The sequence below is a fragment of the Lissotriton vulgaris genome, chromosome 9, assembly GCF_964263255.1.
Source record: "Lissotriton vulgaris chromosome 9, aLisVul1.2, whole genome shotgun sequence".
In the NCBI taxonomy this organism is placed as follows: Eukaryota; Metazoa; Chordata; class Amphibia; order Caudata; family Salamandridae; genus Lissotriton; species Lissotriton vulgaris.
In genome coordinates this window covers 984,819,460-984,837,471 of record NC_141697.1, presented here as the reverse complement: position 1 = coordinate 984,837,471, position 18,012 = coordinate 984,819,460, and the positions used below count along the sequence as shown (strand labels likewise).

The 18,012-nt window shown below is 46.7% G+C and overlaps 1 protein-coding gene across 1 annotated transcript in view; it reads left to right on the top strand.

Annotated features, from left to right (window-relative positions):
- The first annotated feature begins 926 nt into the window (after positions 1 to 926).
- Positions 927 to 18,012, top strand: part of LOC147692670 (sushi domain-containing protein 6-like) — a 33,443-nt gene continuing 16,357 nt past the window's right edge. The window contains exons 1-4 of the mRNA XM_086938847.1: positions 927 to 1,011; positions 9,121 to 9,255; positions 9,664 to 9,873; positions 13,617 to 13,764. Coding sequence (XP_086794973.1) covers positions 9,141 to 9,255; positions 9,664 to 9,873; positions 13,617 to 13,764 — 473 coding nt within the window. The 5' untranslated portion in view covers positions 927 to 1,011; positions 9,121 to 9,140. The remainder of the gene's footprint in view (positions 1,012 to 9,120; positions 9,256 to 9,663; positions 9,874 to 13,616; positions 13,765 to 18,012) is intronic.

Genomic DNA, 18,012 nt, shown 5'->3' with positions numbered 1-18,012 from the left:
ATTGGATGAGAGTGATCCCCTAGAGCAGGGTTTTCCAAAGTCGGCCCTGGAGAGATTGATCCATGCCAGATTTTTAGCATATCCCTATTTCGATAAATGTAGTTATCTTAAAAATCTGGCATGGGTCGGTCCTCCAGGACCACCTTCGGAAAGCCCTGCCCTAGAGGATAAGAGGCGTAACCCGACTGCATAAATAGTGTAAAGACAGTACCCCCTCTCACCCAAGGTCTCCCCCCCCCCCATTGTTAGATGGGAAACCCCTACCTAACAGCACAGCAAGCACTAAGAGAAAGCTGGTGACCATGGTGGGCATTCAAATGAATTAGAGATAACATCATTAGTTAATGCAAACCTTTAAGACGCTTGTTTATGCCGAGTTTATTGTGGACTGCGCGTTACTACAAATCCCAGAATGCAAAGAAAAATCCTGGACCCAATGAACTAGTCGCCCCTATTGTGCATCGCAGCATGGGGTGACTATTTCTGTAATTATGTCAACCCAGTTTTGCACTATTTTGTCCATTTTCAACGTTCCACACAATAGCCCCGGTCTAAATTTGGAAAATGTAATAAACCCCATGGACGATTTGGGGGAAATTTGTACTTTTACCCAAATATTATACTGGAGGAGTCTGGGTCGAAAAGTAGCTGTAGTCAACGCCACATCCCTGATGCCATGAGGACACATATGCTAAAAAAAAAACTTAAAGCAGCCCTAGTATCTGTCTATTAGGCAACATGTCCACTAATCCCTTTAATTTCGAAATTCAATCCGAAACAATTGAAGATTGTGAGCGGCCGCAAAGGGTTCGCGCATGCGCAGCCCATTTGCGATGAAGTCATCGCGTGGGTTTTCTCTTAGCAGTACACCCCTCCCACTGTGACTCGGAAATAGCCAATACGTTTTGGAGTTTCCGAGGAATGACGCTACGGTGGGCGGAGCTACTGTGCAGCTAAAAGTTCCTTTTCTTTCCTGAAAATAGATTCAATTCAGAAGCAGCGAGCGAAGAGGTAAGACAAAGGGCTGGTTACGTCATCGCGGGGGTTTTCTTGTGAGGTATGCTTTAGGCAGCCGTGACGTCAGAGCATTAAGCTAATGACGTCAGCTCCGTGGCAAGACTGTTGTCAAGGCAGGAGTGCGGGGAGCTAGATTCCTTAGGGCGAAATGGTCCATAGTCTGAACAACACGGCTTTTATATTCGCGATTTTCACTTTTTATTGGCTTATAATATTTATTTTATTTCCACGCTGAATATTGTGTAGTGACTGGTTTTAGGCTTTCAATACACCGCTGATGTGGTTGTGGAAGTTTTAAGTGTTTTTAACGGTGACCTATCGTCGTGCATGCACTCTGTCCGTTACTGGGAGACCGGGTGTTACCGGGAGAGCCCCCTTCACATATAAAATCTGTTGCCCGGACTTGTGGGTTCAACAAAGGCTTAATGCTTAACGTAGGTGACGGCGAGACAAAACGTGCCTTTATTTGTAGCACTTTGTTGAGGACGGTGTACTTGATCAATTGTATCAGTGTTGTAATAGTTCTTTTGTCTACTTAGGCACAAGATATGTGTTTTGGGGGTTACATCTCTTTTCACTACCCTAAACAGCTAACAGACATAGCCTCCCCCCCCCCCCCCCGTCTGCCCTTGAACGATGTTAATGTGCCTCGCATCACAATGACAGGAAGCCCCCCGCCCCGCCTCCATTAGGAGAACTGGTCCTAGAGGCGGTGCGAGGCATTTGAAAACAGGTGATCTAGGTTGGAGCGGCGATAAGACTTCAAACTCCTCTGTGCCCCCCCTCTATCTCTTCTGTTTCATGTCTAGTGCTACCCTTTGTCCTCGCTGCCCCTCCCTTCTCTTTGTTTTCGACGCCCCCTCCTCACGGGGTACTCTTGTCCTCCCTGATCCGGCTGGCAGGGGTCCTCCCACACTGTGTCACTTGCTGGTTTGTTTCAATGACCTCTACTAGCCTCTCCTTTAGTGCGAAATTCAGTGACCAGTTACACGTGTGTGTGTATTTTGTTTTTCAACCACCTTTTTAATTGTACGAAAAGTGTGTTTATGTTCGGAATCTTGTACAAGAGACTTGGCCTATGTAATTTAGAGTATGGCTGAAAACCATGTCAACTAAAATCCCGACCAGTCTATTTGGATGCATCGGTGTGACCTTTCCCGTATTGCTCATATCACACTACAACAAACATTTGCATAAAACAAGCCAGGCCGATTGGCTTTGCCAGTTTCTGTAAGTTGTATCAGGCAAATGAATAACCACCGTGATTTTGTTGTGAATACTTATCATTGAAAATGTTTATATTCTGAAAATGAGACCTTGTATTATACTCTGCTAATGTCCGTGAAAGGGGTGGCGGCATTTGGAGTGTTCCAGACTCACCCATTTGTACCACTTTTCTTCTTTAGTGTCTCGCCTTGTTAGACATACACTTTTTTTTTTTTTTTTTTTTTTTTTTTTTTTTTTTTTTCCGCACACCTTTCTGAAATCTCCTGTCTCACATTTTCCCTCCAATACGAGTGGCAGCCATCGCAGATGGAATGGGCATGTAGTTTGCACAGCTGTATTAAGCACTGTGGGAAACGTGCACTGCTTTCTGCCTCCACCCCCAGAGCTCTCCATCGTGGCCCGTAAACGCCCACCTACCACCTGAATTCACTCAGACACAAAGAGGCTATTCAGTTCAGTGCATGTACTGAAAGAGTCATATGTTTAGTGAACAGCAATACAGGAACGCAACATTTTGTAAAAAAAAAAAAAGCAAATACTTCTGGACACTGCAAGATGAAGTAAAATGTAAATGATAATTGCATTGCTTTAATGAAATTAAACAGGATGTGTAAAGCGCGGCTAATCACCCGTGGGGGACTCCAGGCGCTATATTAAAAACCTTAAGGGTTTTTCAGTCAATAGTTTGGAAATGGATCAGTGCTTTTCCTAGTAAAGTTAGAAGGGTGGGTGTAAATATAGAGCTCCAGGGAATCGTTGTCTGTTTTTTTAATTATTGCCAGGTCTGAAACCCCACAGGACCCACCCCGCTTAAAACATGCTGTTTGGAGGAAAACTCCGAAGTGATGGGTGTAATCTTTTCAAAAGTCTCAGCCATTCGAGGCTGTATTCCTGCTCAGTGTCTCTCACCCACCATGGCATGTCAGACAGAGACCCCCTATGTGCAAATCACGAGCAACTTCAAACATCTAGATAACTGGTCTGCAAACAAATTAAACATTCAGTGTATTGTTGGTGTTCTTGTCCTCAGTCGGTTTCATTACCCGTGCCGTTTTCCTCATTGGCTGGGCACGTAAATTTTATTATCCATACTGAGGAATTAGATCAGGCTGTGATTGGATAACCGGAATTTCCTCCTGGGCTCAGATGTATGTGCCCCCGCCCCTTTTAGTGCTCACTTAACTTCACTTTCCGGGAACACCTTCACCCCCCCCCCCCCCACCTCCCAATAGTCTTTGCCCTCGGTTATGGTGTTGTCACCCCGCCACCTCTAGTGGATTCAATCTTGCAGGATAGTCTTCTGATTCTATCGGTTCTCCCACCTGACTCCGCCCCTATAAACTGATGGTTCGTGTCTGTGTCCCCTGTCATGCTGCCCCCTGCTATGTTGCATTGTCTTGCATGTTACTCTTCCGGTGAAGCTAGTACAGGCTCTCTTTGTGGCTGTAAATCAGCTGGAAGTGTCATTTGGTGTCGAGCTAGGTGAGTTGCAGCGCGTGCGTTTCCCTCCTCCCATGCTCCGGTCAAGAGATGCTCGCCTCCCCTTGTCAGTCTGTAGCCTGCTATCTTCCACTCTGAAATCGAGGGGTATCCCATGATTTTGCACATTGAGACCGGATGGACGCGGTCTGGTGGGTCAGCAGGCATTGACTCACTCTAGCTCCTCAGGCCGCGGAGTTGCCCAGGCTGGCTCGCCGCCTCCATGGAGCAGTTGCTCCGTGGGCTTGTGGCAGGCTGTGCTGGGCCCCTGGCCCAGACGAGTAGGCGTGAGACCCAGGCAGAAGCCGGCAATGCCCGGGCGTGAGTCAGATTCCACAGAGGCGGATCACATCCTGTCTGTCTGCACCACAGCCGAGTGTAGTGCTCGCAGGCGGCTTCCTGCACCGGAGTTTGAACGAACTCTGGATTTAGAGCGACTTTTTCAGTGGCTTGTGACTTTGGCAAACTGAAGTTATCTGCTAGATATCTCACACCCTGGCCACCTTTAGAAATGGCCCTTGATGTGCTTTTGTTTGTGAGTGGTGTGAATTGTTTTTCTCCCCTGTAATAGGAGTCCATATGTTTTACTAACCCAATTTTCACAAGCTACCGGTCAGGTTATGTATTAGTGGCTACTGAAAATGTAGTCTTGTTTGAATATAAAAATTACTTGACATCTCAGACTGTCAAGGAGTGTTGCTTTTTTTGCATTCTAGCAGCATCGCGGCCCTCTTACCCCCTCCCAAAAATAGGTAGATTCTCCTTCTCATTTCAGTGGCTTTGATGATTGGAAATGTAACCCACGAGACTGCGAAATGCGGTGCTCTACTGTGGAACATCAGCGTGAACATGAAGTCCCCAACAATGGCTCAATATTTAAAATGCGCAAGAGGAAAATAAATCGCAGACTAAATTAAAAAGTGCAGCTGTAGGGTGGTTTGGATTGCGAGGTCTCTCACCTCTTGTTACACGGAACGCATGTATTCCTGCACCGCCCTCATACTTACATTGATAAGAGACTTGGGGAGCACATGGACCTTGGACTAGCATGCACACGTCATGCAGGTCCGTACGCAGTGTATACCCCGTAAGGACGGCCCATACATGCCAGTATTTCAAAGTTGGTCTTCTGGTGTCCTTGTCAGGTCGCAGCCTACCTGACAGCAGAACTGTCTGGTTTGCTAAACACATCTTGGGGACATTCCTAAAGTTGACCCAGGACTGCATTCCTCCAGTTCCTTACCACTGGCTTTGTGGGTTGTAACTCGTATTTTCTGGCTTTATTTGCTTTAGGCTGTCCAGCGCGAGTTCGTCCCTCCCATTTCTCAAACCTTGTTTACAGTGTTTTTTTACGAACTTGCTTTCTGTAAACAGACTTATAAATCTTGTTTTTATCTTGTCGCTTTCGATATGCATTCAAAGACTGAGGTTAAATCTCAGGCTTTGTCTTACAGAAAGCTTGGCTTTTATTTTTCTTTCTGACTTAAAAATGATGGAATTTATGTGCCAATCGTGCTGGCTACTAGGAGACTCCTTGAGGAAGGCTGTGCGATGTTATATTTTTGTTTCTGGCACGTGATAAAATGTAAATGAACTGTGCTGACTAACAATTAAATACATTGGGTGATGACATTTCATCACATTATCTTTTGTGCGCTGTATACTTTTATCAGTAAAACTGTATGTAAGTGCAAATGTAATGGCCATTTCTACTACACGCCAGTGCCCTCTATGCCACTTTCCTCTACACCACTCTAATCTATTCTGCACCATTGCCTTCTAATTGGACACAATCTAATCTACACCACTGCACTCTGCACCACTCTATGCCAAAGCACTCTATACTACTTTACTGAAAGCCAATGCACTCTACGCCAATCTACTTTGCTCCACTGCACTCTACTCCATTGTACTCTCTCACTGCACTCTTTGTCACCCTATTCTACTCTACATCACTGCACTCTACACCGCTTCACTCTACGCCTTTCTACTCGACTCCACACCACTCTATGCCAGTGCACCCATCCCTACTATCCACCACTGCACTCTTCGCTACTCCAGTCTAGGCGTTCCACCCTGCTCCACTTTCATCTACACCACTCCACTCTAGGCCACGTCACTCTGTAAATTGTAAATAAAAATACTTGCAAATTGATACTTGTATAGCGCACTACTCACCCGCAAGGGTCTCAAGGCGCTTGTACGAATACCGCTGTGGAACCCATCCTGGCTTTTCCCTGTGAGGCCTCCACTCCTGGGCACCCCCAGGGTGAAGGCCAGGCATCCTTAGCGTTGTGGGGGCCGTTGTGGAGATTAAGCAAGCTATTGCCCAGAGTTGAGAGTGGGACTCCATGATTGGAATAGGCACTGAGGTGAGAATTATCAGGTCCGTGGAATTTTGAGCCCAAGACCCGCCGAGACGGGGAATTGAACCCTGGTCCCGGGCTAGACCTCTGCATCAGGGTCTGCCGCTCTAACCATTGAGCCACACTTCTCCACTCTATGCCACTGCATTCTCCGCTGGACCATTCTGCTATAAACCGCTGCATTCACTCTGCTTTAATCAAAACCAGTGCACCCTTTGCATGATTGTACTGTACGGCACCATACTCTACAAAATTCTACTCTGCCACTGCACGCTATGTCAAGCTACATCATTATCCTCTTCGTCACTTCACTCTACAACTCTATTCTACACTGCACTCTACACCACTGCACTCTGAAACTGTAGTCTTCATGACTGCACTCTATGCTACTGCACTCTACGCTACACCACTCAACTTTGAAAATCTTTTGCACTGTACTCTGCACCACTCTATGCCACTTTTCTCTGCATCACTCCACTCTATGCCCCTGCACTCCACAATGCACCGCTCTGCTCTACTCTACACAACTTCACTTTATACCGCTTCACTCTGCCACTCTACTCTGCAACACTGCTCCCTCCACCACTGAAATTTACACCACTTTACTCTACGTCGCTCCACTTTACGCCAGTCCACGCTAAGCCACTCTAATCTACATTTTATTTTTAAGACACTTTTCTCTATACCACTGCACTTTACACGACTTCACTCTACTCTGAAACAATTTTCTATGACACACCCTGCAGTCTACGCTGCTCTATTCCACTCTACGCCACTCCATTCTACACCAGTGCTCTCTACATCACTTTACTCACAACCAATACTCTATGCCACCGCACTCTATGCTAATCTACTGTGCACTACTGCACTGTGTGCCACTATGCTCTACTCCAAACTATTGCACTCACTTTACTCTGCTCTACTCTTTCTTCCAACCTACTTTCTGCCACCCTACTGTACACTGCACCACTCTGCCATCTACAGCACCATTCTCTGCACTATGCTACGAAATTCTACAGCACTCTACTCTGCACCACGCTACGTCATTCTATTGAACTCTACTCTGCACCACGCTACGCCATTCTACTGCACTCAAAACCATTGCACTCTACGGCACTACACACTATGAATCTCTACTCTGCACATCTCTACGGTATGCCAGAGCACTCTACCCTACTGTACTATACAATACTCAACACTACTCCAGTCTAGGCCTCTCCACTCTGCAACACTGCACTCTGTACCACTTCACTCTTCCCTGTCCCATTCTACTCTGAAACAATATACCTAAGCCACTGCACTCTATTCCAATGCACTTTATGCCGCTCTGCACTCTGCCAATACTCTATACACCTGCATCTACTCTGAAACAATCTACTCTATGCCACTGCACTCATGCGGCCCTACTCCACTCTGTGCCACTGTAATCAATGCTGTGCCATTCTACTCTATGCCACTGCGCTCTACACCACTACGCCACTGCATTCTACCCTGCACAACTATCCACTCCACTCTAAAACAATCTATGCCACTGCACTCTATATTGCACCACTGTACTCTACACCATTTCACTCTACACCATTTCACTCTACACCATTTCACTCTACATCATTTCACTCTACATCATTTCCCTCCAAACACTGCATCTACGCCAGCTGCTTTGCACCACTGCATTTTATGCTGCTATACTCTACATCATTCTATTCTGTCACTGCAGGCTACATCAGACTACACCATTGTTCTGTCACTGCACTCTGTTCTACTCTGCAACACTGTACTTTGTCACTGCTCTCGGCACCACTTTATGCCCCTGCATTCTACGCTACTCCACTGCACTCTACGCCACTCTATACCTCTGCACTACTCTACGCCATTGCACTCTACACCACTATACTCAAAGCCAATTCACTTTACTCCGTTACTCTGCACCACTGTACTTTACGCAACTTAACTCTAGGCCGCTTTGTTTCACTGTACGATGCTCCACTCTATTAAACTCTGCTCCACTGCCCTCTACTTCACCCTATGCCACTCAGCTCTACCATATGTCATTCTACAACACAACTGCACAGCGCTACGCAGCTCCCTCTATTCCACTTTTCTCCACTCTATTCTGTGACCCACTATTCCACTCGTTCAAACACCCTTTACGCCACTCCACTTTGCTCTGCTCCACTCCGCCCTATGACACTCTACTTAACTCTGACACTGGATTCCACTTTACGGCCATCCACTCTGCCACACTCTCTTGCCTCCACTCCACTCCATGATACTCCACTCCACTGTATGCCACTCCAATTTGAGACTCCACGCCACACTCTCCTTTACCCCAGTAACCTTTAGCCATGGTAAATAGCATCCACGCTGGTGTCCAACATTGCTAAAGCATATCGGCAAAGCCAATAGCTCTTGCAAAGGCGAGACCTATTGGCTTTGTCAATGCTTGTTTTTAGAGTCGGTGTATGTCAAGCAGGGCCGTTGTTTGTTTGACTAAAGTGCAGTTGATGGTTCCAGTCTATTATTATTATTATTATTATTATTATTATTATTATTATTATTATTATTATTATTATTATTATCTGTGTTGCCTGCCTGGGCAGCAGACGCTATCCTGGTAAAGGTATATCGAGGGAAGGGGCTGTCTGTTATCATCCCTCAACCGTGGGCTGTCTTGCAAAGTTGATGATGGAAGATAACCTTTTTTTTGGCAGGGAGTGACTTTTTGTTGACCCCTGCTGGTTTAGATTGGCACTGCACTGTTCAGCCCACCGCCTCCGATCAATGCAGCCTGTATCTCCGCCCCCACGATCTTTATCCAGTCCAGTCTCCTGACTGCCAGCTGTAACTGGTGACCTGGTGTCTGTATGGTCCCTGCACAACCCTAGCCAATGCTTATCTCCAACTCGCCACGGAATTGTCACTGCTTGTGCCTGTGCGCTCTTTGCACACACCCCAGACCTAGTGAAACCATGCAAACAGCGAGGCAACATGTCGTGACAACAAGTTTCATTGTCAATGTTTTGTTTTCTAGATCCATCAAGCACCAATACAATGTTGGGAGACGGAAGAGAGCGCCATGGACCATACCTGTGGCCTCGCTCCGTGCCTGCAGCCTTGTTGTTGGTGACACTTTGTGACTGCGCCTCTGTCATCCCCAAGAGCAGTGGTAAGTCCCCATCACAGGGATATCCTATTATAGCCCCCCCCCCCCCACACTGTCTGTGCCTGACAAGGCAGGCCCTTTTTTGCTACAGCCTAGGTGAATTCGCTTCACTGTGTAATGTACCCCAAATGTGATGGGAGAGGGGTTTACATCTAATAAAATGCCCTACATTTATTGAGGTCGTGTCATGAGTCATACCCCTGGAATCTCCTCCCTACAGCCCCATGGGCTCATTTCTAATCCTCAAATCTAACAAACTGTCCTACGTTTATTGAGGTCCTAAAATGCTCCTCCCTGCAGGCCCAAGGACTCATTGCCAATGCTCTGATCTGCACACATTGCCGCTTGTTCCTCGGCGGACGCCGCGCTGTCCCATGATGCTAGCCTCTCATTCCTCTGTTTCCCTTCTAGTGTGTCCCAGGCCTCCAGTCCTTAAGCATGGCGGCTTCAAGTGCTCCTACAAGTGTTCGCCGCTCTGTGACGGCATGCACTTTCTGTCCGGCTGCGAGGTGAACTATTACTGCGATACCGGCTTCACCTTCAGTGGCCCAGTGACGAGTGCTCGGTGCCGGCAGGGGAAATGGAGCCCCACGGGGGATATTATGTGCCATCCATCGCCAGGTGAGTGCCATGCCTCTTTCACCGTGCATATTTTTTTTTCTCACTTGCCCCTTTTCTGGTCGCCATATTCTTCCTGCTGCATGTGCCATTTTCCTGTTCACTAGCTTTGATCTACTATTTTTTTCCCACACGTTCATATCCCCCACCCCCATCCTATAATGTCTATTCTTCCTAGTTTGTGGCTCCCCCTTAGCCCCTTGCTCGCCTCTGTATGTGCCTGTGGAGTTCTCTCTCTCCTGCCTTTGCACCACCCCTTGTTTTTGCCACTTCTTGTTTTTTTTCCCCCCACTTGTCTTTTCTCACTGACGTCCCCGGGCACCTTATTCTTTCTCATGTATGCATCCAGTCTTCCTTTTCCCCATCAATCGGTCTTCTATTTAGGTCTGGCTTGTTTGCAAAATACAGTGGGTCAGCCTGTTCAACCATTGCTTTCAGACCATGTCAGTCACTACACTGACCATGGCGTATATACATCTCACCAAATGCTATTGGGTGTTTGATCTTTTATTCTGCCACCCAGGGAGTAGTTACATTGCAGGGGATGAGGCAATATGTTGCATATTAAAAAGTGCACTCCACTCACCTTTTTTGTTTTAGGCAATGCATTATCAGTCGCATGCATTGTGTACAAAATGACAATCTTTATTTTCTTTATCCGCATACAAGACTCACTGGTTCAGTTTACTGTAAAACTAATTAATTGGTAGGGAAACCAAATGGTTATTCCAATGCTTGTTTCTTTCTCATATGCACAGACAGCCTGTCCCTATCTTCAATCTTCTATGGTGTCCACATCACCCTACTTTTCATAATGCTCCACGCCCACCATTTGGGGTCTGCATATTTTTTGCTCGTTTGTGCCCCTATATAAATTTTCAATTGTACCCAGATCGCTCTAATTAAAAAAAAAAGAAATATATATATATATATATATATATATATATATATATATATATATATTTCTTTTTTATCCCCCACTCCAATTTGTGTTCTCTAGCTCAGACTTTTTGTGCTTGTGCTTCTGCCTATCTCTCACTTGCTCATGCCCCTTTTGCATACGCTTCGATGTTGGACTGTACCCACAAGATCCTAACTTACTCTGCCCAGTGACTGCTACATCGAAGCCTATTACTGGTGTATTATCGGTGCACTTTCAAGAGACTAGAAGGTGGATTAAATTAACTGCATTTATACAAAACTCTGTATAGCTTAACTTTTAATTGAGCACGTCACTGTTGCATTAAAAAAACTTTCTATTAATTGATTTGGGGGAATACATTCTTTAAACTAGAACTGTCTCTGTGGAATTTTGTTAGGACAAAGAACGGTTTAAAACAAAATTTGAGGGTTACTAAGAAACTGGTGAAAAACTGCTAGGAAGTCAAATTTTAGAAGGTTACTGTTTAATTTTTATCGGAATTGTTGTTTGTGGGAGTGAAGTTAAGGTTGTATTAGGAGACACTGAAAACTACCCTACCAGCTATTATTTTAAATCCAGCACTAATCTGATGGCCAGTTACTTACTTTCAATCTTTATTATTCCGACTAACTCATCACAATCATTACCTCGTGAGCGAAGGCTCTTTCAACCATAGTGATCGCCAAGCTAGGCCAAAAACAGTTTTCATCCTACCAATATGGGACCTACTTTTTCCAGTCTTTTGGTATAAACAGTAAACACACTAACTTCACATCCTGTATGTCCAAGCTAAATATCTGAAGCTGATACTCCCTCTGGATGGGAGGGAGGGAAGTCTTTTACTCACAAAGACAATGACTGGTAAATAACCAGCTATTACCTCCACGTCTGACTTCCCCGTCAGTCATTACTTTGTGAGCTGATGCTGAATCATGTAATCGGTTTCAAATTAAATACTTTAAGACAAGATTGATGCTTCAAAACATTAATCCATTCAAAATGAGCAATCACGATTAACTTAATTGGTGTAGTTCCACTTAACTCAATAATTGGCACGCCAAAAGCATAAGACTTATTTCCCTCCACCAAAAACCTATAAGGATTCATAAGCGTGTGGCGAGATGCCCAAATTGCTGCATTACAGATTTCTGCCATTGAAACACCAACTCTGCCATAGTTGGAATAACCTGGGAAGATTCCACTAAATCCTGTTTAGGCTTGCTCTCCCTAGTCCACATTATGGAGCGTTGCTGCGTGTTTAGCAGGATCCATAAATGCAACATGCAATGGATGAGAATCCAGCATCCATTTCCTGTAGTAAGGTTGCTCAGCAACCTGTAGTCCACCAGGCCATAGAATAGGCAGTACAAGAGTTGCTTCCTACCACTTCCTGTAACCGCTTGTTGCCCCGCAAATATTAGCCAATCCTAGCACGGGAACACAGGACCCCCCCCCCCCACTCTTGCTGCACACTTATTTTTTTCACAAGCAAGATTGTCTAAACAACCATGTCCAGTTGTAGAAGACTTTGTAAATGGGTTACACCCCCGATCTACCGAATGTTTGGTTTTTCTTGTCCGAGCATTGTGTGCTTACTACAAAAAGAGACCACTCCACGGTTTGAAAACGTCTCCTCTAGTGGGGCAAAAGTGGTCTTCATTCTTCTGGAAAAGTAACGGCCTGATTTAATACTCCTGCAATGCTTCTGTGAGTCGTGGCCTGCTTAAAAGACCCCAACTCTAGATGGATTCTCGTTTGTCTTCTTTATGTGCTCCGTCAGTCACACTCATCTGGAACTAAGGTCCCTGAAGTTAAGCTTTCTAGAAAATGAAGCACCAGTGGCATTTGGCTCAACAGCACTTCTGTGCAATATTGCTTTACATTGCTGACAGTGAAACAAATGCCAAGCCTTCCACCCTTCTCACTCTCCTTATCTCATATCCATCATCTCCTTCATCCATCCCTCCTCATATATCCTTCTCCATCATCTCTACCTCCATCACCTCCATATCACTCATGCTTTGCAATCCAAGCGCTCCAAAGGAGGTAGAATGATGCCCCAGGGAGCGGAGAGAGAGAGAGAGAGACTTTCCTTAGGGCGAAGTGGAGCCCCTTTTTTTGTATATTTTTAAGTACTAGTAACAGGTGCTGTCAACCAAGACCTTTAAAAAAAAAAAAAAGTTACCTAGTTAGACATGGCATCTTAAACATAAGTGTTCCGCTGTAGGCGGAAAAAGTCCTTCCTATGAAAATATTGATTTAGGTTGCCTGACTTGAACAAAGATTGACGTTTTGGTTGACATGTATACTTGGTGTCACCACTATTCCAGATGTACTCACTCTGTGAGCTGTTTGATATTTACTCCTTCGTAGGGCTGTTGAGCTCCATTATTGAAAAATTGAATCTGATAGGACTCGTACATATATTATTGTTTCCCACAGTCTTTCTTGTGACTTTTAAAAGGGTATTACAAGATGGCTTTCTGCTGCTAACACCTGTATTTAAGATTAATCTAATTTTTGGCCTCTTATCTTCTGCCCCAGGGATTAAAGTATAGCTCAGTCCTTAGCTGTCTCTCTTCAAAAGAATGGGACTTGGGAAGTGTGTGAGGTTAGACACTTTGTGGTTGTTACAACGTTTTTCTTAAGTGGGCTTTCATTCTCTGGGAACTCTGTTTAAAATTCACTTTTGTCTTGTTGTTGTGGTGACCTTAAAGAAAGAACCCAGGTGTCATATTGCTGACTTACGAAAATGTGTATCAAACCAGTGCTTTGACTGAAAGTCCAAATTTTGGAAACTTCTAACTGGGTATTTCTGTTTTAGGGTACAAGGACTCCATTCCCCCAAACCAGATTCCTGGGCCTTCGATCTCGCTTGTAGCTGCCGTGGCGGCCACCGTGGCTGGTTTGCTTCTGATGGCCTTGGTCTGTATTCTGGTGAAGCCCAAGAGTCATTCTTGTCAGTGCGGCAGGTAAGAGCTGGATTACATTCAGACATGCAGTTTGTGAAATCACACTTTTCCACAATGTAGTGTAAATGGTATTTCTACAGTGTTAAGGTTGGCAAATGGTGTCCTGGTACTAAGTGATTGGACAGAATACAGAGTGGGTGGTGGATTAATTAGAATATATATATATATATATATATATATATATATTTTTAGTACTTTATGGAAGGGGAAGGTGCTGGTCAGTCATGCATATCAGTTAAGGAAGGGAGTTCTATATCTTTGCCACCCGCATGAGCCCTGTTGATCCTGGGGATGGCACGAAGCCATACCTCCTAGGATTGCAGGACGCTGGATGGATGGTAGTGTCTGAATGCATGCTGCAGGTAAACTGGGCACAAGAAAGGAAGGCCTTCATCGTCGGACAAATGGATTTATAAGCAATTCTCTTTGTAATGGTAGTCAGTGTAAATTGGAAAGCGTTGCCGATTTTAACAAGTTTGAGGATGAAGTTCCAAAGCCAAGCCTGCAGCAAAGATGTGAATCACTTGTAGTTGAAGTATAGAGGTTGTGGACCCAAGAAACAGTAGTCCAGATGATTTAAGACTGGACAAGGATGCTAGTCTGGTGCTGGAAGAAAAGGAAGGATTCTTCAGAGTAGTTTCAGTAGAAAAAAACAGGTCGTTGATTGTTTACTAACCTGACTGGAAAGGGAAAGCTTGTGATCCCGAATAAAACCCAGACTACGTTCTGATTTTGCAGGAGCTGAAGAGTTGCCCAGATCAGACAACCAAAGACTGGAAAGAGGTGGATTAGGGACATGGGATAATCAGACATGTTCTCTTGTCAGTTTTCAGGTTAAGCTGGTTGTGACCCATCCCGTTGACCACTGCAGACATGCATTTAAAAAAAATGTTCTATGTTATGGATGTGTAGAGAGTAATCTGTGTATCCTCAGTGTAGTTTGTGGCCTTTAGGCCAAAGGAGCAAATAAGTGAAGCCAAGGGATGGACATAAACATTAATTAAAAAAAAGAGTAGGCCTAAGTGCTGATCCTTGTGCAATTCCAATGGTAATTGCCTTAACTGCAAACCTGAAAGTGGCAAGATAACTTTGGTTCTATTTGTGAGATCGTCCATGATCCAAGCTAGCTCGGAGCAATATATACATCAATTTCTGTAAGATGTGTCTGAAGCAAGCCGTGAGAAATGGTATTGCAATTGCCAGATAAATCTAGTAAGTCAAAAACCATTTTATTCGATTTAGTTAAAAATCATAAAAGCATTCTACAAGCAATTTAAAAAGGGACAATCCAAATTCATGAGAAGTTACGTACATCGATAACAATTTATATATACACAGTTTAAAAACCGCTAAAAGAAGAATAAATATTTAGCTAAAAATTACAGGTACAAAAAATACATTTCATCCTTCACTGCAAAACCCCTATATTACATTTTAAGTCGTCTCCTCCTGATCCTAACAGCAGCAACAAGATAATTGGCCACGCTAAACATAACCAAAGCTGAATCCAACAATTGGAGATACAGGAGGGCTGGTTTTGCCTGATGGAAGGCTTTGTCCTTCAATAAAGGTACCAGGTATTTCTGTCTGGGCACAATATAGAAATGACAGAACAGCATAAGGTGTGTTGGACAGGCCACGTGAAGGGCCGCTCCCCCTCTGCCCGACCAGGCCCGAGCCCGGTCCCTCAAGTGTCACACACCACCACTTCACGTTTTCCGTCCCCTCCGGGACCCTTGCCTCTGAACATATCGACCTCGTGGGCCCGATCCATTACTGGCCCGCGCGCCCAGCCCGGGCGCCATCTTGGACACTCCGCCACGAGGCCGCGTGGCCCCCGATCGACCCCCAACCCTGGGCCTGGCCAGGCCTCAGACATCCCGGCACCACCATCCACCCAGGAGGTGAGCGGACTACTTGGCAGGTCAATGGGAGAAAGAGGTGTCGATGGTTCTCCCTCGCCAGGTGCCGCTCGCCACAACCTCCCCGGGCGCTGGCTCCACCCCCCTGCTGGGTGTCTGGACCCCTTCATCCCGGACCCCCCAACCTCCAAGTGCGAGGGTCCGGACATCAAAGGGCACCAGCCCTATAACTGGGGCAGCTCCAGAGCAGGAAGGCAGTTGTATCTTGGAGTCGAGAGACGCAGTGAAGAACTCATCCTTGACGGACTACTGGCGCTGCCGTAGCCCTGCCTTGCGAAACATCGTCCTGCCTGCTGGCGCTGCCGCAACCTTCGTAACCTTCATCGTCGTCGGGACCTGCTGGCGTGGCCGCGGACCGTTTGTAACCACCATCTTCATCGGGACCTGCTGGCTCCGCCGCGGACCGTCGCTTCCTTCATCCATCTCGGGACCTGCCTGGCTCCGCCGCGGCCCGATCATCTAGAACGCCGAGCTCGAGGATTGAGAGCTATTTTCATCTATTGGTAACAAGACTGTCCCGCTACCCTTTTCCCAATCCAGAGACCAGAATCGAGGGGACCCCTGAGTCCAGACCTCCTTGTATAATTTTACCGTACCTAAAGAATTGCTGATAAAGTATCGTTGAACCTTATCCTGGTGTGGTGTCCGTCTGTGGGGGGGGAAGTTACTTGTCTGTACGATCGCTGGAGACGGCTCTCCCCGGAGACCTCTCCCCTTGTCCTCGGCCGACCCTCCCGGTCCGTCTAACATTGGTGGCAGCGGCGCGATCCGAATCACCGCATAATCGTACAGAGAGTAGCTCACCCCACGACGAAATCACAATGACAACCAAAGAAAGCGGATCCACCGAGAAATTTCAAATGGAGAAATTGGACGAGTACAGCCATCGTGAACTAAAACAATTCTGCATCGAACTAGGTATCGCTACCACCGGTCTAAGTACCAAAGACGATTTCAAGCATGCCCTAGAGTCCTGGGCAGAAACCGGGGCCGTAGGAACCACCGACCAAAACATCGCAGCAATAGGAAAAAACACCACGGCCCCCGAGGAGCAAAGAACGGGTCTCTCGCAAGACGAGATCCAGGAACGAGAAAGAACACGACTACATGAACTAGAAATGGCCCGGCTCAAAATGGATGTTGAACTTAAACTGGCCGAACAAAAAATAAGCTTAGAGCACCTGCGTCTCCGCGAAGAAAGAGAGGAAAAACAGAGACAAAGGGAGCTCGAGGAAAAGAGGCTGGCGTATGAACACGAGCGCAAACTAGCTGAGATAGACTTACGCAAGCAGAACAGAGAATTAGGGGTGCCCGAGCAACCCCGCGACCCAGGGGCAACAGAGAAAAAGGTACACATCCCCAAGGATGTCGTTCGAGAATACTTCCGAGAGGACGACATCCAGCAATGGTTCAAGGCCTACGAAATCGCTATGACCGCCCACCGGATCGATCGAAGCGATTGGGGAGCCGGTCTATGGGGGAGATTCCTCAATGAGGGCCGCGATGCCCTGCTACAGCTCCCGGACCATCAGATGACCTCCTATGACCACATGAAAGCTGCCCTCCTCACCCGCTATGGGCTCACCCCCGAGATGTACCGTCAGAGGTTCCGAGACTGCACCCGCATCCCGGGTACAACTTGGGTGGACTACGTGAACTACTTTAGCCGAGCCTTCGAGGGCTGGATCAAAGGAAGCAATGTCACAACGTACGAACAACTCTTCAACCTCATGGTGTGGGAGCATCTATCAAACAATTGCTTCATTGAGCTCAGGCAGCACCTCCTCGACAGCAAATTGACTGATCCACGGCAGCTCGCAGCCGAGGCTGACCGGTGGGAAATCACCAGAGTGGGCCGAAATGGGTCCTATGAACAGAACCGGAACAACAACGGTCAGCACCGTCCCCGAGGAGGAGGGGGGGGCCAAGGGCGAGGAAGAGACAACGCTCCGGTCTCCCCCGCTACCAGCACCACCCCCCCGGCCAACCGGGGCAGCACCCCGGCGCGACCGGGATACAGAGCCAATGTCACGTGTCACCGATGCCAACGAGTCGGCCACTATGCAAACGACCCAAATTGCCCGCAGTACCAGAGCCCAAGACCCCGCCAAGTGGCCGCTGCTGCCCTAGGGGAAGAACAGATCTCCGAGGAGCAGGAAGAATACGAACAAGAGCATCAAGAATGGGAGCCAGCCGCCATGACTTTAGCATGCTTAGGGGGGAAAGACATGGTCCCGCGGGTCCCCCTACCCGCTAACACCCGGAAGTACAGCCAATGGGTGAGCATCAATGGACGCCAGGCCGAAGCCCTCCGTGACACCGGGGC